General features: G+C 42.3%; 1 protein-coding gene across 1 annotated transcript in view; it reads left to right on the top strand.

Moving 5' to 3' along the window:
- The window catches only part of EIF4E3 (eukaryotic translation initiation factor 4E family member 3), a 25,317-nt gene continuing 3,783 nt past the window's right edge, over nucleotides 1-21,534 (top strand). Inside the window, exons 1-5 of the mRNA XM_081853962.1 lie at nucleotides 1-367; nucleotides 14,873-14,945; nucleotides 17,341-17,435; nucleotides 20,316-20,376; nucleotides 21,147-21,213. Coding sequence (XP_081710088.1) covers nucleotides 159-367; nucleotides 14,873-14,945; nucleotides 17,341-17,435; nucleotides 20,316-20,376; nucleotides 21,147-21,213 — 505 coding nt within the window. The 5' untranslated portion in view covers nucleotides 1-158. The remainder of the gene's footprint in view (nucleotides 368-14,872; nucleotides 14,946-17,340; nucleotides 17,436-20,315; nucleotides 20,377-21,146; nucleotides 21,214-21,534) is intronic.

The raw sequence follows: 21,534 nt of genomic DNA on the forward strand, positions 1-21,534 counted from the left end.
GCCAGCGACAGAACGAGCGAGGCCTGCCCGCTCGGCGTGCCAGATTTGCAGCGGGCGGGCAGGGCCCCCTGCTGCCCGCCGGCTGTGTACGCAACAAGGCGGGCTTTCGCCCAGCGAGGCGGCGCTGACTCAGCCTGGGCCGAAGGAAGCGCAGGGCAATGGCGCTCAGCCCCCCCGAGAGGCAGCCGGGCCCGCCCGAGCCCCCGAGCCCGGCAGCGGCGGCGGCGCCACAGCAGCAGCAGCAGCAGCACCAGGCGGACGACGAGGCCGACCTCGACCCGGACCCGCAGCAGCAGCTGAGCGGCCTGGAGCCCGACGCCGGCGAGGGGATCCCGCTGCACTCGCCGTGGACCTTCTGGCTCGACAAGTGAGTGCGGGGCCGCCGGCACACCGGATGGGGAAGGCGAGCGGCAGGAGGAGGAGGAGGAGGAGAAGGAGCTCGCGGCCAGAGCGCGGGGCCTGGAGCTCGCCTCTCTCGCGCCGGTAGGGTGGGAAAAGGCGCGCTCGAGGGGGCAGCGGTGGGGTGGGCGGCGTAGGACCGGCCTTTGTTCGCCGCCGCCGCCGCCGCCTCTCCTGCTCAGCTCGCTCCTTCCCCGTCCCCACGGCGAATTAATTCCCTTCTCCGCCGAGGCCAACGAAAAAAGGGGGGGGGTCTGTACTCCAAGCCCCACCGATTGCTTCACTTCGCTTAACCCACCCAGAGCTGCTGTTTCTGCCCTTCCTTGGTTCTCCCACACTCCCCCCCCCCCGGCAACCAGCCCTGGGCGCCCTCAGGCTCGCTTTCTCCTCCTCGCTATTTCCAGGGCTCTCAACGCGAGGTTTTGAACTCTTGAGACCTCTTTTTCCATAGCGGGGGATCATCCCTGTTAAGCGTGTTGAAGTGATAGGGGCTCTTAGAGGGAAGTGATAGAGGCTCACTTTTCCTGACTCGGTGGTATCCACACACAATGCATGCGCGCATCTAGCTTGCAGGCAGAAAAGCCAACAAGTGCAGCTTTCCCCCATCTCAAGGTTTGAGACGCACAAGGTCGGGTGGGAAAGGGGCAGCATTACTCGGTGGGTTGCCTTGGGAAAGGCTCGCCTCTTAGGTACACTAGAACAACTTAGGGCATCCTAGCTCTTGTGTTTTTATCCCATTGGGTGGCATTTCTGCTCCGCTTCCCTTTGTTGCCAGTTTCGGAACTTCTTTTTAATGCACCCAGCGCTTAAGGTGGTTTGTTTATTGATTTAACCAACCTTCTCTGGATAGTTTTCAGACCAGCTGCTGTCTGGAAATACATCCCCTAGGGTATTGATTCCCTAAGCTAAAGCAAAACAAAACAAAGTATTTGTTTTGCCCTGGCCTCCTTTGGGAGGAAGGGTGAGATATAAATTTAACAATAAGGTTTTTTAATTGCACGTACCATAAAACAGGCCTTGATCAGAAACCTATTGTCGTGTGTTTTCCCCACCAGTGACAAGAAGTTAAAAGGGGTACTGCTACTTCTTTTGCATCAGTGGACAATGCAGTCCACATGCTTTATTTAAAAAAAAACCACAAGGCATAAATTGAGGCAAAGACTTAGCCATAATCCTTTACCCAATATCAGAGAGGGGCCGTACCACCCCAAGGCCTCTTTTACAAGCTAAACAGTTTCTGTCTTTCCCTACTTACTTTTGAGACTGCTTACTGTTGTCTTCCCCTCAGACCCAACCCCACAGGGGGGCACATCCACATGCATTAAAGAACAGTGGGGCTGCTATCCTATACACTTTTACCTGGGAGTAATTCCCACTGAACAAACAAGTAGGATTGTGCTGCAAGGTTCTTCTGTGCCACATCACAGAGTCACTTTAGAAGTCATCTTGGGGGGAAAGCATAGTGGTAATATAGGTAATATTCACAATTTAGAAATGACTATTTTTTCGCCCTTTAAAGGTGTGTATTCCAGGCCACAGTACAAACCGATGACTCTTTAATAACCATTAACCATCCTATTTGGCATTATCTTTCTGTGCATGCCTGTAAGAAACTATGGTCTTGGTGAAGTGGATTATAATGAAAGTTAGGGAACTAGTGGGTGGTAGTTATTCTGGATTAAAGGCAGATTATTTACTCTTAGGTTTCACACACACAAAGACACTTAGTGAACATGTATCAATGGCAAACATTATTTCAGCAGAAACCTTACAATCCATGCTTGGTTGCCCCTTTCCACCTTTCCTTTAAAGTCCTACAATAGGCAGACAATCAACAGGTGAAACTTCTGGGTGAGCATTGGCAATTTTTACAAAGGATTAACTAGTGTTTCTTCCCTTTGCTATTTTATTTTATATCAACCCATATTCTTGAAATATCCTTCTATGGTTGAAACTTTGATCTGCTCTTAACTGTCCATAATTTGCAACATGATCTCTTCCTACCTTGTTTTTCATTCACTGCTTTAAAATAGATCTGTCTGAGAATCCATCCTTCCCTCCACTCATTATAAAAAAACAACAACCTTGGTTCCCCTCTCTGTTTTGCTAAGAAAGCATAATCCTTTCTTAAAACCTCTATCCGGTGTTTATTTTCCACAAGATTCAAAGCCATATAAGACTTGTTTCCAGTGTCTCTCATTCCAGATCCACTCCTCCAGTCATTACAAAATCAGACTGACATGTTTGCTTTCTTATACTGCATCAGACTACAATTGGTTGCTTCTTTAGCCATGCTTTTTATAACTCCATGATATCCCAGTACTTGTCAAATGACACACACGCACGCTGTCCATTCGGAGCTTGTCATAGGTGGTTGGCTTGTTTTCCTGTACCAATCTGCTTTTGTAACTTGAGAAAGAAACATGTCCTTGAGGTATAAACAGCTTTCTCTGGCAAGCTACATAAATCCTGAGATGTTCTTATGACCAATTGCATTTGGTTAGCACCTTTTACAACCACTGAAGGGTTTGCTGAAATGAAATACTAAGGGACAAGCTACAATGTGACCATGGTAGTTTTGTGTACTTAAAAATAGAACTCTGATATCGTGAAGATAGTGGGAAGTGCATCTGATTTTAACAGCAAAAGGAACACATTGGTGAGATGTGCCGCCCCTTTACCTCTCACAACCAAAGTCACTTGATCTTTTGGAGCTCAGCAAAAGTACTTGGGAAAGAAGATGCAAGGAGGTAAGGAAGTAGCATTCTGCACTCCTCATCTGGGTCCACATTTTTGCTGCTAAAATCACATCTCTGCCATCTCATTGTCTGCTTAAACTCATCAGGAAATTATACTTTTTAAATTTTCTCATAGCTTGTAGGTCAAGATTGCTCCTGCTGCCTTTAAATTATAGCCATCTTGCATTAGGTATTTTAACACCTGGCAGGGCATCTTGCTGAAGGATAAAGAACGATCTAAGCTACCTCACCTTACAAACCCCTTCGGTATAATCCATATATTGATTGTAGAAGCAAGCAAGGTGCCCAAAACAGAGTGTGTCTGCAGGCCAGGTATAGTTCAGCAAAACCATTCAAAAGGCCTTGGGTAAGCAAACAAAGCAACAAAAGGTGACGAGAAATCTCTAGGGTCACTATAAGCCAACATTTTTATTATTTAATGCATTTATATCCCACCTTTCTCCCAAGTTGGGATTCACCAGATGTGGCACCCAATATGATGTTAGGTGCTTTCCTATTGTTGCATTTTTTTAAAAAAAATGTCCCCCCCTCTCTCCCGGGACTAATCCATAGCATCCAGTTTTCACCAGTTACATGAAGTACCCAAAAAGTTAAATCAGTGATTAGATACATATTATTTAGGTGATATATATTTGGTTATATACCATGGTGGGGGTATCAATGAGTTTTGTTCTAGTTTCTTAAGGGCAGGAATTGTGAAGGAGAGATAAGCGTTCAGAAGTAGAGGACAGGAATAGACAATCAAATCTCTGTCCAGATTGTAATTTACTTCCTAAGTCAGGGGTATAGCCAACATCAGGCATAGGCAAACTCCGGCCCTCCAGATGTTAGGGACTACAATTCCCATCATCCCTAGCTAACAGGACCGGTGGTCGGGGATGATGGGAATTGTAGTCCCAAACTTCTGGAGGGCTGGAGTTTGCCTATGCCTGGTCAACATAGTGACTGCCAGATGTTTGTTGTACTACAGCTCCCACCCCTGACAGTTGATCATTCTGAATGGCACTATGCTGGCAATTACTGCCCAAAGCCGTTAGCAAAAGCTGTTTTGTTCATTAAAAAAACAACCCTTCATACTCTTGAGTTTCTATGATTGCTATCATATTATGTGTTGGTTTCATTCAAAATTACACTCAGGGAGCCATCTAGATATTTACAACCTTTCATTTCAGTTGTCTGTATCTCATGTTTTTTGAAAAAAATAAAATATCGGGCCTTTGATGATACAAATCCTTCCAAGGTTGTTTAATTACTTGGATGCCAACAGTAAGACATTACTGAAAGGTAACAAACCCAAGACCAGCTTGCAGAAATGGCACCATAGTGAGTGAGACTCACATAAATGGAATACTCTGAAATTTCTGTACATACTGCAAATTATGTAATGTGCCACACAAGGAAAGAATCCCCCACTCAAGATGTGCCTCCTAATTTGTGGGCTACTTTAGCAGGAAGTCAGCCCACTGCACGTTTTCCATCACAGCCTTGTTTTCAGTAAGGAGACATTTGTAAAAGACTTTTCTTCTGCGGTTACATCAGTGACCCTACCCGACCCCAACCTATTATTAGAAGCCATAGTCTTGAGGACAGAACAAGGCAACTGGGCACTTAACTGAGGTTTATTATTATTTAGATGATTGGAAATTAGAGTACCGTAATTGGTAGGCTAAGTCTGGAACGGGACTCCTCTTCTGCCTTCAGTTCCACCCCAAGTTAATCTGGCCTTCTCACATGCAGAATAGAATCTTCTGAAATCCTTTTTGCAGAGGTGGGTAGGCTGGGGCTTTATGGATGCTGTTGGATTCCAGCTTCCATCAGTCCCAGTCAGCTTCACCACTGGCCAGAGATGATTATGTGAGTAGTAGTCCAACAATATATGGAGGGCCAGTGTTTCCCTTACCATGTTTTAATGACTGGACTAAAGCGAGGTCACATTTTGCAGTGGTAGCAGTCCATCTGAGGCATGCATAAAAGCTAGGCCAGCTTAAAGGCCCATCTATTCTGCTTAAACAGTGGCCAACCAGATTCGGGTAAAGTTGGTTCTCATAATAAATACCAAACACATGCAAATAAATACGTGCCAATAGCAAGCACAATGCCGCCTTTGGTTGTATGAAAGAGCAGAAGTCATTGATTCGTATCTTGGTCGCCCTCTTCTGCACATGTTCCAGCTTCACCTGGTAGGTAGTTTGGCTAGATTACTGTGACCTATGGTCCAGGAGGTAGGATGAATCCCCATTGGGTCAAAGCACATTTGGCATCTTCCTACTTGGCAGATTACGACTGCACAGCGTGCAATTGACACAACAGCTCTGTGGATTGAAGGTTGTTAGCTTGGTAGCCAAAGTGACAACCTTCAACCTTACGGGCTATTCTACAAAAGTTACCAGTTTATTTACCCAGTCATATGTTAGCTATTCATGGCATTTAGATTGTGTGGAAGAGAAGAACCTGTTCTTCCAACTAAGTTACCCCACCTGATAGCCAAGTGGTGAATCTTGCAAGCTGCTGTGTTTGGCAGCTTGAATCACAGAATCTTAAGAGTCGGAAGGGACACCAAGGGTCATCTAGCCCAACCCCCTGCAATGCAGGAATCTCAGCTAAAGCCTGTGGACAAATATTTGTATGCCACTTTTCCAGACAAAACCCATCCAAAGCAACTTACAACAATAAAATTACTAAGTATAAGAAATTATTGTATACACTAAGAGTAACTGACAAAATTGAAACAGACTCGGAACTCCTGCTCCTTAACCGTACTCTAGATTGCAGTCAGTGCTAGGGTAGGCCAAACAAAATAAATGGTTATTTAAGGCCTTCTGAAAAGCCTTTGTAATCACATGCTGCCACTCTACTGAGGGTGGGGGGTGTTACTAGTGTGGAGCCACCACAGAAAAAGCCCCCACTCTTGTGATCACCCACCTCATAGATTCAGGAGGTGTTCACAGTCCAGGGATCACCTCAGATGCTAGGGCCTCACTTACAGGAGTTCTAAGCCTCTCACTAAAGTATTCATAAGCAAGGGCAGCGTTGCAGATACAGCACAGTCCAAACCAGGGGTTGGCAAAAAAAAATTAGCCGTGGGCCGGTCCACTGTCCCTCAGACCTTGTGGTGGGCTGGAGAAGCGGCGCTGGAGGGGGGCTGGAAGAAGAGGGGAGGGGAGGGCAAGTAGTCCTCCTCCCCAGCCCCACTTACCTTCCCAGAGGCTGCTGCTGCTGCTGCTTCTTGTGGGTAGGCAGAGCGAGCTCATCCGCACCGCTCTCTGGCCCACAGGAGCACCAGGGTGGCGGCGGCGGAGTGAAGATGAGCGGTGTGAAAGGGCTGGCTCCAGAGAGGGGCTGTTTAAAATGGCACTCAGCCAGCTCAGCCCAGCCCACTTCCTCCTCTAGGCAGGGTGGGGAGAAGCCAGCAGGAGGGAGGGAGGAGGCACCGCCACGGTGTGTGTGAGGAAGGGGGGGAATGGAATGGCGCAGGGAGAGGGAAATGGTGCAGCCCGAATGAACAGAATCCCCATGCCGATCCATGGACAGTCTGTGGGCTGGATGCTGAAGGCAATTGGGCCTGATCTGGCCTCCGGTACTTAGTTTGCCAACCCCTGGTCCAAACAAACCAGGATCAAGCATCAAGAATCAGTCTAGGTTCAAATGTGACCTAGGGAGAAAGTCAGGCAACAGTCCAAGGGCAGATAGTTCAGGTAAGGCAGAAAAACGAGGAGCTAGAGACCTGTGTTATTCCCAGCGAGTGGAAAGCTCGAGATGGAGGCCTTATACTAACTAGCCTTTTTTTTTTTTTTTTAAATATATTTTATTAAGGGTTTTCTTGTTTTACAGTGTAAGTGTAAAACAAGAAAACCCTTAATAAAATATATTAAAAAAAAAAAAAACTTTTAAACCACACCCTGACCACCAGCTGCTAGCAGTGAAGGAGTAAGACCCAGAACAGTTTAGGGGTTGTGGGGTGGAGGGAAGAAGGGATAAGTCTCATTGTGTGAGTGGACTTCCTTCCTTAGTGCTACACTGAATTTCATCCATAATCATAGAAATAAACCTAATGAGAATCTGCATCGCTCGACATAGTACCGTTCTGTATGGTATTGTTATAGTGATCAAAGAGCCTCTGTTCCAGAAAGAGAGAGAAAGAAAAGGGAAGAGGTAACTCAGAGAGCTTCGTTTGTACACATCACCACCTACAGGCACACCTGACATTTGCAGCACAGTCATTTGAAGTTCGTTCTGTCACTCCCCTCTGCAGAAGGGGGGGGGGGGAGGAGGGAGGTCATAAGGCTTGCAAAACCTGATGCACATCTGGGATTAGCACATACTGGATCACCAGATTTAGAGGTTGTGGTTTCCAGGAGTCCCGGCACCTTTGTTACTGCTAGAAATGTTAGTAGTAACTTGAACCAGAATTTCGCAATCTGATTTTTATCTCTCCGTGCTATTGCACCACATTCTGCTAATTGTGAAACGTTAGATTTTACTTTGTATTTGTTTAATACAACCGTACACTTTTTGCACATTTTATGATTATAATTTTGCATGAAATGTAAAGTACGTGTACGTTTTTAAAGAGCCTGACAAATATTCATGATGTAGACTAAAAACTTAGAAAATATTTGTTTCACCTAGCATACTTCTCTTACATTTCTCTGGGGTGTGTGTGGGGATTTATGGTGCTGTATGTGTTATGCATGGTTAAAAAGACAGGGTTGTAGTTAACTATCTTTTACTTGGAGTAGATTTATTGAAATTAATTGACCTAAGTTAGTTGTGGTCACTAATTTCAGTGTGTGCACTCTGCATAAAAGTTGACTACAGCCCACTATGAGTGAGTTAAAAGCACTGTAGCCAGATGTTATTTAACCAAAAAAGGTTTAGTTTAACATGTTAAGTAAAGGTTTCCCATGTTCATTCAGTGACAGGAAATTTAATTTAATTTGTACAAATATTTATATACTGCTTATTCATAAATGATATCGGAGTGGTTTACAACAGTCATACTTAAAACTATACAATAAAAATAAGAATATTTTTAAACCAGAGATCAACTAACTATTTCAGAAGTGTATAAATTGCAGCTGTTAAGGGACACACCCTTAATAGACATGTTGTTTAGGCATCAGTTGTATATTATCCTCTGCTGCTGTTAGTTCCAGTTTCACTGGAATAGGTTAGCTCTTATTTCACTATGGAATAGGGTGACTGTCAGTGGCCATCTGACATTTGCCCTCTTAATTTCAGGGAAGTGAAAGTAATGAAAGCCTTGTGGAGTAAATTACTGGCCAAAAACAACTTGTTGTCATCACCATAACTGCGTTGAGTGTCTTCTGAAAGAGACTGTGTAGGAACCGCTCAACAAAATTTGTTTCAGGCATGCACTGTTGTCTGATTACAGTCACTTAATTTGCACTGAAATACCATTCTCAGCCTGGCAGGCCAAGGTTACCCTTGGAGTGCTTACAGAATGTTTTCACATCAGTATTAAATTGTCCCCTTGGAACTCTTTCATGGACATTTTGATATTGCCAAACTTACTTTGTTGTGCCAAGTCTCTCCCTCTCTTCTTCCAAAACGTATTTTAGTTTGCTAGAGAAAATAGTTTAACATTTAGGTGGGAATGTCAACCTGGGCCCAGTGCTGGCCTGTATGCCAATCCTCTATAAAGTTAATGATAAATCTTTCATTGACATAACCAGATGTAGACAATGGCAGCCTTTGGAAACATATTTCACCATCTGATATAGAGCTACATTTTGTCTACACTATGTTGCAGATTCAAAATGAGGATCATTTTGCTTCATGGATTCAGTACTTGGGTCTGTTTCACACCAACATACGTGTATGTATTAAGGCAGTAGTTCTATAAACAGAAGAAGAGCTTCACTTACAGAAGTAAATTCATACACCAAGGCTGCCAAGCAGACCCTCTTTTGCACCCATCTGCTTGTTTCTGTTTAGTGAGGGTGGGTAATCCAGGATTTACTATGCAGCCTGTGTTGGACGGGGCTGCACTCCTCATAGGAAGTTGCCTTACACCAAGCCAGGTCATTAGTTTATCTAGCACTGCTAGGGACGCAGGTGTGGTCTAAACCACTGAGCTTGCCGATCAGAAGGTTGGCGGTTCAAATCCCCGTGATGGAGTGAGCTCCCGTTGCACTGTCCCAGCTCCTGCCAACCAAACAGTTCGAAAGCACACCAGTGCAAGCTGATAAATAGGTACCGCTGTGGCGGAAAGGTAAACGACATTTCTGTGTGCTCTGGCTTCTGTTGCACCAGAAGCAGTCTAGTCATGCTGGCCACATGACCCGGAAAGCTGTCTGCGGACAAACACTGGCTCCTTCGGCCTGAAAGTGAAATGAGCACCGCACCCCATAGTCAAGTTTGACTGGACTTATCCGCCCAGGGGTCCTTTACCTTTTATACCTATCTAGCTCTCTATTGTTTACACTGACTGGCAGCTCTCCATGAATTCAGACAAGGGTCTCTCCAGCCTTTTCTAGAGGTGCCAGGGATTAAATATGGGATCCTTCTGCATGCAAAGAGTATGCTTTACTACTGGGGCATGGCCCAGCCACTTTTAGGATGCAGAGTTGTAGTCAATCTGTCTCTGCTTCTAATCACTGCTGCTACCTGATCATCCAGGAGTCGGGCTGCAGAAGGCGTGCTGGAGAGACCACACATTCAAGAAACGCAAAAGTAACTTTTGCTTAGTTTAACAACAAATAACAAAAACAAAAAATCCTTTTACACTAAATTACATTATATCAGTAAGTGTGACCTACTATACCCAACAGCTTAATTAACATAACAGCACCTGCTATACTGCTTCACAGCTGTAAAACTAGGTCATGTTATTTTCTCTGGCCCTTAAAGACATACAAATCTTGTGAAACAATAATGAAACCTAAGATTTAAAGAAGCCATTCAACAGGTTTGACTATTACACCACCTGTGTTCTTTCCTGGAGATGACTGACCCGGCCACAGTCACACATGCTTTAGTAACCTCTAAACTGGATCCCTGAAAAGCATCCTGAAACTATGCTGTTTCGTAGTATTGTCTGAGGCAATCTGCAGTGAATCATATGTCTTTTACAATTCTTGCCCATTTGGGTATTTCCCCCCTTTAAAATACAACTTTTGAAAGTTCACCAAAGAAGCCTGTGATAGTAATAATTAGTAGATCACTAGTAGGTTCTCGGGAATCTGTTTTGTGTTAGGTGCAGCAGATGGAAGTTAATAGTCTAAGGTAGCTAACTAGAAGCTATCAGTTTGGGGAAAATCTAACTGGAGTGCATGTGCATTTTCTAGTTAAGTTTGTAATAAGATGATTCAGCATCTCTCTTCAGCATACCAAAGGAGAAATCAGTTTTCTCAAGCTGTTGTAAAATGACATGTGGTTCATTGCTATGTGAGGCAAATTACTGGAATAATCTCTGTTCTACCCATACTTTAAAAATAGTTAAGATAGCTAAGATTTCTGCCATCTGCAAATGTACTGAGTGTTTCTCTAATCAACCGAAATAGTATTTGGAACTAAAAACAAGAGGTGTGATCCAGAGAGATGTACAGTTAGAAGTGAATTTTGCATGTCTAGCCATTCCAACAGTCAGCCATTGGTTTTGATGTTGTCTGTTACCTGCTTTTCAGACAGAGTCTAAATCCACTCATTCCCTATATTGTCATGGATTTGGGTTGCTTTTTTAAAATAAAAAGTTGTAATGTAATGATTGCCTCTGGCTAGAGTAAACATTACAAGAAGGGATACTTTTTCAGTACATTAAGCATTATCTCACTTTCCATCTGTTTATGAAACTTTTAGCAGAAGACACGTAGCTCCAATCAGACATTCATTTGGCTCATCTTCTACAACAAAGATAACATAATCTCTTTGCTATCCTGAGTTTGGTAGTCTCTTTTGAAGGACCAAAAGATAGCTTGCTTGATAAATTATCCCAATTTGGAGCTTTTTGTGGTACAAAAAAAGGGGTCAGTTCTTACAGCAAGCCAGGTGTTCCTGTTAAGTAGCTATAAAGGTGCGCCTTGGGTTTCAGTAATTCTGTAGGTGAGCAAAGACTGAATCCAAGCCCAGAGAAAACACTACCCCTTTGCTACAGATACTGCTAATGGGATCTTTTTGCTTGGCAAGACTTATCCATCTTGCTGCTATGTTTGTCAGCTTATGGTTGTAATTGGTTACTGAACCATATTGGGTGCATATCGCTTGCATGAGATTAGATAGATCCTGGTAACTCAGTAGTCCAGGCATAGGCAAACTCGGCCCTCCAGATGTTTTGGGACTACACCTCCCATCATCCCTGACCACTGGTCCTGTTAGCTAGGGATGATGGCAGTTGTAGTCCCAAAACATCTGGAGGGCCAAGTTTGCCTATGCCTGCAATAGTCCACAGGATGCTGTTCAAGTTAGTTTCGCAACGGAGAAGCAACATTATTCCTCCAGAGTTAGTCTCTTATAAAAAGTATTCGAGGGTATCTGTATCCAGTGCTTTTTTCTGGGGGGGGGGGAGTACGCAGGGGTACACATACCCCTAAACATTTTGTGAGTCTAAGTTTGGCCTCATTGGGGGGCAGTATTTCAATATGAGTATGAAAAAGAGAGTATCCCCCAAACATTTTTTAGAAGAAAAGCACTGTCTATATGGATAACTTAACCAGAAGTATATTGTACTGTATTTGTATGAAATGTATGCAGGTATATTTAAGACCTCTGCATGGCCCGTTTCATTATGAGAACGGGGTCCCATGATAAAAGAATAAAATAGATAAAAGAATAAAAGAGCTTTTATTCTTGGATTTTACTCACTATAGAGAAGGTCTTGCTAGATTTATAGAATGTGGCCATCTAGTGGCACAGATGTAAAATGAATAGAATAATTTATTAAAACCCCTGTGTTGTGAGAATAATGCTTCTTTAAGCCTTGTGAGATGCAGAATATGTTCAAAATACAGTGGTACCTCTAGTTATAAACTTAATTCATTTCGGAGGTCCGTTCTTAACCTGAAACTGTTCTTAACTAGAGGCGTGCTTTCCCTAGTGGGGCCTCTTGGCTGCTGCTGTGCCACCAGCACACGATTTCCGTTCTCATCCTGGGGCAAAGTTCTCAACTTGAGGTAACTCTTCCAGGTTAGCGAAGTTTGTAATCTGAAGCGTTTGTAACCTGTTTTATTATTATTATTATTTTCTTTTAACAGCAACAACGCTTGTGATTATAGTTTAGAAAAAAAGAGGGAAATTTCTGGATTCAAATAGAACTTATGCAGAATTACAACGACAAAATCTCTATAAAATTAAATAAAAACTGCATTCTATTTCAAAATGAATTAACCAAATTGAAAAAGAGGATTGGAAGGAAGGGGGGAGGGAGAGAGAGAAACAAGAAACTATATCATCACCTTCTGACAGTAGATGTAACCACCCTCCCCAAACCTGACTTCAAAACAGAATAGGGTTTTTTAAAAAAATGACTTCCATTTTCCTTCCACCCACAAATCCCTTGGTATTGGTAATTCTCAAAGACACAGCTTCGTTGTGAAGCAGAGTTGGATGATCACACAAATATATTGATTAAAAAAAAAAAACAATCCACCAAAATATATTGATCAGATTCACCATTTACCATGTCAACTTCCATGATGTAAGTTATGGTACCTGTTCTCATTGTATATAAATGTATTTTAAAAGCATGCTTTTGTGTTATTATAATTATTATTACAGTGGTACCTCAGGTTACAAACACCTTGGGTTACAAACACTTTAGGTTACAGACTTCACTAACCTGGAAGTAGTACCTCGGTTTAAGAACTTTACCTCAGGATGAGAGCAGAAATTGCACGGCGGCAGCGGGAGGCACCATTAGCTAAAGTGGTACCTCAGGTTAAGAATGGTTTCAGGTTAAATGGAGGTATATAACACAGACAAAAAACTGGGCTTCTAGGTGGAAAAATCAAAATTGGAAACAGAATTGTTAGATTCCAAAACTAAGAACTTGTCAAGAATGTATAACTTGCTGTTGAAATGGAACACTCAGGATGAAATGGTGAAATCTGCTATGATTAAATGGGCACAAGATGTTGGACATAACATTATGATGGCTGACTGGGAACAGTTATGGACCACAGGTATGAAATTTATGGCATGTAATGCGTTAAGAGAGAATTTAATGAAAATGATTTACAGGTGGTTCATGACACCAGTCAGGCTTGCAAAAATTTATCATTTGCCCGAAAACAAATGTTGGAAATGTAATGAGACTGAAGGTACATTCTTTCACCTTTGGTGGACATGCCCAAGGATTAAGACATTCTGGGAGATGATTTATAATGAAATGAAAAAGGTATTTAAATATACCTTCCTGAAGAAACCAGAGGCCTTTCTCCTGGGCATGGTCGGCCAATTGGTGCCAAAGAAGGATAGAACATTTTTTATGTATGCAACTGTTATTCTAAAGCAGCAATGCTGCAGCAAGCAAAGGCTCTAGCAGCTCAGACAGCTGCCTGTGGCTGCAAAGCCAGACAGGATGTGTGTGACTGCTGCCATGGAAACAAAGGGGCAGTCCATCCTTATTGAGCACAGGATATGAGCTCAGTGTGTGTCATATGACCTGTACAGGATGTACATGGGTGGAGTTTGGAGTTTCTCTGTTTGTTGAAGAGAGCAGACATCTTTTACTGTATGACTGCTAAAGACAGGAATAAAAGCAATGTAGATACATTTCTGTCTGAGTCTGATTCCCCTCCCTGGGGATATGCAGGGAGGAGGAGAAGGAGGAGAAGCAGTTGGTGTGTTTTTCTCACAGCCTGAGGAAAATCGCCGGAACGGACCTCGTGTGTTTTTCCTGCCGGGAGTCGCCGGAGGGAGGTCAAAAGAATTCAGCCGGTGCCTGGAGAGATAGGCACATACCTCTGACCGAGCCTGAATTCCAGCAGCAACAACAGCAGCAAGAATACTCATCGCAAAGTATTGGAAGACTCAAGATTTACCCCGGGAAGAGTGGCAGTTGAAGTTGATGGACTACATGGAATTGGCGGAAATGACTGGCAGAATCCGAGACCAGGGAGAAGAGATGGTGGAAGAAGATTGGAAGAAATTTAAAGATTATCTACAGAAATATTGTAAAATTATGGAATGTTAGAAAGATGTTGGAATGAAGTTACATGGCTTTAGCAGAAATGTTATAAAGAATTAAGTACAATAGATTGTAAATGGATTAAAGGAAAAAATAATGTTAGAATTTGTCAAGTTAAATGATAGGACAGAAAATTGAGGAAGATGCAAAGGATTTGCTGAAACCATTAATTGAAGTGGAATACAAAAAACGGGAGGTGTGAGGAGGTCGCTGAAACAAGTAAAAGAAAGTTAATAACATTGAAAGTATTGGGTGTGGGGTTTTTTAAATTGTTTTTGTTTTATTCTTGTTATGTATATGTAGTATTCTTGTCTTTGTATTGTACTGTATGGTTTTGTTATGTTTAATTCTTTTTCTTTTTTTTCTGTAACTTTCAAAACTTTAATAAATATTTTTTTTTTTTTAAAAAAAAAGAACGGCTTCAGGTTAAGAACGGACCTCCAGAACGAATTAAGTTCATAACCAGAGGTAGCACTGTATATCAATGTGTTTCTTTTCATAAATCTGATGAGTACACTTAGTATACCGAATCTTTATATGGTTTCTTCCTCTCTCTCTTTTTTTCAAGGTCACTTCCTGGGACAACAGCTGCTGAATGTGCATCAAATTTAAAGAAAATCTACACAGTACAAACTGTACAGGTAACAAAGATGCTGCATATGAGAATTTCATGTTGCAATATAAAATCCCATATATTATCGATAGACCAAACAGGTTTTTTTTCCAGAGCTGAGATGTAACTTCTAATCTAACAAAACATTTGAAAAATCAGTCAGTTTGGTTTATGATAAGGCATTGTATTACGATCAGTAGAAATTAGGGGGGAAATGCTTTTGCAAACACCCTTTACAGGTCTAAAGTCATTGTTATTGCAGGAACAGAAAACTTATTATGTATCACTGAGTTTGCCCCTAATAAAATGATCATTTTTGTATGTTAAATTTAAAAGTATAGTTTATTTAAAAAAAACAAAAACACACATTTACTAATTTACTTTAAAAAAATATTTTTTGTCATGAATGGATCTATAAGCTGCTGAGCTGTAGGGAGTCCAGCATCAGTTTCTGCTAGTTTATGATAAACAGGAAAAAATTTGAAGCTTAGAACAGAAGAATTCCTCAGTGCTATAGTAAAACAAAGAAAATTATTGTGTAGTCTAACTTGGTCTCATCACAGTGTCAAGCAGACACAGAAAGTGCTCATTTTCAGGAAGCGGGGGATCTGTGAATACTAATTTTGGTGCATGAAACAAAAGGAATTGGAGGCTGTGTGATGTAAAGGCCTTGTCACTATGTTGCAGTACAGATGCGCAGAATCCCAGGCTGCATTCCTGCTGCCAGTGTCCGCTCCCCATCTTTTGAAGCCTACTCAGGAAGACAGAAATGGAGCCACCAATCCGTATAGACCAAACATCAACATGAGAAAGCCCACAAGCAAAAAAGGCACTGAATAATTCTCCCTTATCTTGTGGGAAATTCCAGTGCCGCCTTGGAAGCAGAAATGCAACCTGCTCTTGCATTTGAAAGTTGTGCTGTACTTCTTGTTCTCAGTGTACAGGGATTGTAATGATCTGATTCAAGGTTGTGTCCAACAAGGTCATTGCATGAGTGGAACAACGTCTGTTCATGCCTTGGATCGTAGCTCCCCCCCCCCCCAGTGTGCACCCCCAACTTGCTCTGGAGAATTGGGGGGTCCCTTAGAGCATATATTTGTGGGGGGAGAAGTTCCGTTGCGCAAGTGGAAGATGCTCCCCCATACAGTGATTTGGTTAGATGCAACCAGCTGTACATTGTCTTGCATGAAATTCTTCCCAGAGTAGTCTCCTAACAGAACAGAACAGATCTGTTGAAATCACTGGACATCACTTATTCACATTCTTTAATTTCAGTGAGTCCACCGTGAGCAGAACTTAGTTGAATACCACCCATAGTCTTTAGTTTGGGGGAGTTAAGGCCAGGTAGGAATATATGCACATGGTTGTCTTGAAGATTTTGCACCCCAGGATTCCCCTTACCCAGTTTCTTAGTAGCAGCTAGTTGCATAACAGAATTTCTCTTCTCCATGCACTCCCCCCATGCACACTCAAAAATCTGTACACTCAGAAAAACAAAAAAACCACAGAGCAGATGCGGGGGGGGGGGGGAGTGGAGGCACATGAAAGGGAAGGTGAAGATTCAATGCCGAAACAGAATTCATTCTGCTTGTGCAATGGCTTCATTGGATACAACCCTTTGAATGTTCAATGCAGAACTAGTTAGCTATAGGTATACTGGATAGTTGTCCTTTCAAAAATAATAATTAAAAAAGCATGCTTAAAATGTCATGTTTAAAATCATTGTTTAAGATGCTTATTGTTGACTCAATTCCCTTGTTGTTTAGGATGTTGGGGGTTCCTTGTTTTCTTTATGAAGATAACATTATAGCTACAATTTACTTTAAAATGTGTTAGTTGTTTTGCCAAAAGTTACGGGCTGCAAGTTTAAGTGGTGACTTACAAGCTCATCCGAGAGGGCATTGAATACAGAACTGTTGCATTATTGAAGATCATTTGTAGGCTAGTGGCTCAGTTTCTACCACGGTGGAAGAAAACCAGCTTCCTTAGGAAACACAACTGGGTCTAGTTCCAATACCTTGCATTTTGCTTGAAACTGTTTCACTTGGTTATTGCTTTTTAAATCACTGTAATGGTTTTGGACTGTATTTTATAGTAACCCACCCTGGCATATTCTGGTGAAGGGCATATAGGAAATCAAAACGTCTTGGTGCAGCTATCCTTCAGGTTAGGGGAGCATGTGGAAAAAACAAGAGCAAAGCCTGTTCCCTATTTCTGAAGATGGAGAGCTCTCTTATACCAAGTCAGTTCCTTGGACTGGCAATGACTCTCTTGTGGGGGCTGGTCTTCCTTATCTGGAGATGCCAGCGATTGCACCTGGCACCTCTTTCAGACACAGCATGTGCTGTACCACAGAGCTAAACAAAGCAAGGAAATGCCATGCTGTTACGTGTGAATTTACGAAGTGTAATAATTCTCTTTAGATCTTCTGGAGTGTTTATAACAATATTCCTCCTGTGACAAACCTGCCTCTGAGATGTAGTTATCATTTAATGCGTGGAGAAAGACGGCCGCTGTGGTATGTTTATATTCACATTATTATGGCGCTCTGGGCACAAACTGCATTCATTATTTGCTTATTTACGTGTAAGTTAGAAGAAATGGGGGGGGGGGATAGAAACAAAAGTGGAGAGGGAAGATCAGAAGGTTATTTTTTTAAAAAACCGACAACAACTGTGTTTCGTAAATATGATAAATTACACTGAAATTGTTTTTGTTTGCCCATGGTGTTTTTAAAACGTTAATATTATGCAGTACGATTTTCGCATATAATTGCCTAAAAGTAGGCTTTGCAAAATCAAGTTAAAATATGTTGAAATTTTGGTTATTTGTGGCAAGTGCTGCATAGACAAGGCTGGGCTTCAGGGAACTATGCAATCAGTTGCCCTCTCTCAGCATGAAGCTTTGGATTTATGTTTCTTGAACAGTAGATCACTTTTTCATGTGTGCAGACCACCTTTGAAATGGATACAAATGCAGAGATACAAGTGGGGTTTTGCGGGTGGCGGGGCACATCTTATGCTCACAAAGTCCAATATCCTGCTGGGTGTGCTCAAGGTCTTGGACATGCCTGAAGTAGCCATGTCCAATGTATTTATAAAGGTAAAGGGTAAAGGGACCCCTGACCATTAGGTCCAGTCGCGGCCGACTCTGGGGTTGCGGCGCTCATCTCGCTTCATTGGCCGAGGGAGCCAGCGTACAACTTTCGGGTCATGTGGCCAGCATGACTAAGCCGCTTCTGGCGAACCAGAGCAGCGCACGGAAATGCCGTTTACCTTCCCGCCGGAGCGGTACCTATTTATCTACTTGCACTTTGAGGTGCTTTCGAACTGCTAGGTTGGCAGGAGCTGGGACTGAACAATGGGCGCTCACCCCATCGTGGGGATTTGAACCGCCAACCTTCCGATCGGCAAGCCTTAGGGTCTGTGGTTTAACCCACAGCGCCACTCATGTCCCAATGAATGTATTTATAGAAAAAACAAAACACTCCTATGGATCTTGCTGACTTGAATCAAACTTCTGCTTACTTGGATGTTGATGCTGACAACCTGCTCTTTTTAAAACCTATGACCAAAATGCGGTGCATGTTCTTGTTACATGCACAATGTATTTCCCTTAAAACCATGAGAAGAGTCTACTGAGGAAAGCAAGACAAATACTGTAAATCATAAAACAGTCTGTACAAATGAACACATTTTTTAAAAAAACAGAGTGGGTTTTTTTTTTAAAGACACTTGCTGCTTAAGCTGCAGTTCTGAAAAAAGTACTGGCCATCAATGGGGAAAGGCAACAAACCATTATGCCAATCTTGCAGACTCAGGAAGTTAATGCTATGAGGGGCTGCACCAGTCTACAGTATAGGTTTAAACATGGGCAGATTGCAGAAGTGAGCAACACTTGATAAAATTGCTGCTTTGGTGAGCCTCACCTAGTTTGCTGACAAGTCCTGCCCGCACCTGATGCAAAAAGTCATTATACCCAAGATCAAGGTGAGCTGTATGTTTGGGCAAGTGTTTTTATCTCTTCCGAAATTATTTTAGACTTGCTTATAGGGATTTGTTCCCTTTTTTTCTATGCTAGAAGGATGCCAAAGGGAAATGAAAGCTGTTCTGTTTCCTTTCATACCTGCACTTGTATTTGAAAGCTGCATCTAAGAGGGGCCATAGTTTGAAGGTCATAATTGAAAAAAATGTGCTTGTTTCTTCTGAAGTCCCCTTGATCAAAAGTTTCACAGTCACTTTTTTGTAGGGGAAAATTGGTAGCACTAATGTCACAGCTAAGTCATTTCCTTTTAATTATTTTGATAGTGGCCTTGTTTTTGTCTTCTAATTCATGAAATGTGGTATAATAATCAAGATTATAATTAATAATGTTTGAGGAGTGTATTTATTATATATAATAAACCATAGACTTGTGTGCCTTCCTTGCCGTTTTCACTTATTCTGAAACTTTCACCAGCAGAACTGCCTATCCACAACCCAGATCTTGCTTTAAACGGCACTAGAATGTATACTTGTATCATAACTGTTAGGTTCTGAAGTAGGGTTACCTAAATTGCAGTATTGTATTCAACAAAGTTATTCTATTAGTGCAAAGATTTTCACCTGTGCACCAGGATGTCCTCTCCCTATGCATCCTTCAATCTGTTCTAGAGGTTTCTCCAGCCCTTTGAAGCAGATTGGGCAGGGAGGGGAGAAAAGTCTCATCACACAGGAAGATAGTCTTTGCACTATTGGGACAAACTTGTTGGATATGATCTGTGATAAATACATGTTTAGGTATGATCAGGCTATGTTCAGAAAAATCTTTTCATGCACCAGCAGATTGTTCAGAGTCTGCCTACCGTTAGGCAGTGTGAAGCAGTTGTTTCAGGCAGCAGGTGCTGGAGAACAGTAGCACAATATTTTTCATTTTTTTCTCAAAGTACTTCAAGTCCTGCAACTTATATAAAGTATGAATAAGCTTTCCATTATTATTATTTTGACTGATTTATTGTGTTGGCTTGGGAAGGGGTGAAGAACTAAAGCAGGCATAGGCAAACTCAGCCCTCCAGATGGTTTGGGACTACAACTCCCATCATCCCTAGCTAACAGGACCAGTGGTCAGGGATGATGGAAACTGTAGTCTCAAAACATCTGGAGGGCCGAGTTTGCCTATGCTTGAACTAAAGCCTGACCTGTTGGCCATTAGGCATCCTATTTGGTCCTTTCCTACATTCTGAGAATTCCCTACAAATTTTCCCCTGCTTCAGAGCTTAAAAACTTGCATTTATTTTTATGTTTTATGTTTAAATGAGGTAAGATTCTGGGCTGTTGGAATCTGTGCCTTTGCACTGTACCTAGGTGTAAAAAAATTGCCAGTCTGTGCAGCCAAGCTTTGTTTTTTCCTCACAACTCAGGGAAGAAGAAAGCAATGCCAAGGGAGGTGTGTGGAAAATGAAGGTCCCCAAAGACAATACGGTACGTGCTTAACATTGTATATAGTCGTACCCAGTTGGTTATGGTGATGCAGGTGCATGTGGTCTACTTATTTAACAGTAAAGGATCACTCACACTAAACTTCAGTTGTATAATGAGATGGCTTTTTATTTATTTATTATTTTTTATCATGGACAGCTCAAGACATTTTATGTCTGCCAGTGTGGTGTAGTGGTTAAGAGCGGTAGTCTCGTAATCTGGGGAACCGGGTTCGCGTCTCCACTCCTCCGCATGCAGCTGCTGGGTGTCCTTGGGCCAGTCACACTTCTCTGAAGTCTCTCAGCCCCACACACCTCACAGAGTGTTTGTTGTGGGGGAGGAAGGGAAAGGAGAATGTTAGCCACTTTGAGACTCCTTAAGGGAAGTGAAAGGTGACATATCAAGTTCACTTTTACTTTTTCCCTCTTTTCTGCCTATAGTATCTGGTTTGCTCCAGAACAGATTTGGATGCATGATCATTGAAGTCTTGATTGAAGTTGGTGTGATATCCAACTAAATCATACTCTGAGTAGACCCTATGAAATTAATGGGCAAGTCCACTGGTTTTATGGTTCTGCTTTGAGCATGAATTAGCTGGATATCACCTGTTGAATATGTTCCAAGTTAAACGTATAGATATAATTTATGTGAAATTGTAATAAAATGCACCAGAATAATGTTATGGCTGTTGTGGACAATATAGCTGTTCAAACTGCAAATGGAATACTTGCTGCAACGTAACCAGGTTCTTCATTTTCTTGGTTTTTTGCTAGTCTGCAGTTTGGAAAGAACTGTTGCTTGCTACAATTGGGGAACAGTTTACAGACCGCTGTGCAGGAGGTGAGAAAGTACTTCCTGTTATTTGCTTTTGTCTTGATTTTTGCTAGCACAACTTACAAATAAAAATCCCCTGCTGACACTTTTCATCCTATCAAAGTGCATTGTCTCTTTGCCTGATTAAGCCTAGGGAGAGGGATTGATTTTCTCCAACTTCGTTCAGGCAACCTCCATAATCCAAGAGAATTATCCAACTGTTTGATCCTTGCCAGGAAAAGAATGTAAATGTCTTCACTTGCCATCCTACTTTTGACATATCAGCATTGCTCGCTTTTTGTAGTATTTGTGGACAGAGAGTGGGAACAGGACAGCCACAGATCCTGC

This window comes from Podarcis erhardii (genome assembly GCF_964252035.2).
Source record: "Podarcis erhardii genome assembly, chromosome: 2".
Lineage (NCBI taxonomy): Eukaryota > Metazoa > Chordata > Lepidosauria > Squamata > Lacertidae > Podarcis > Podarcis erhardii.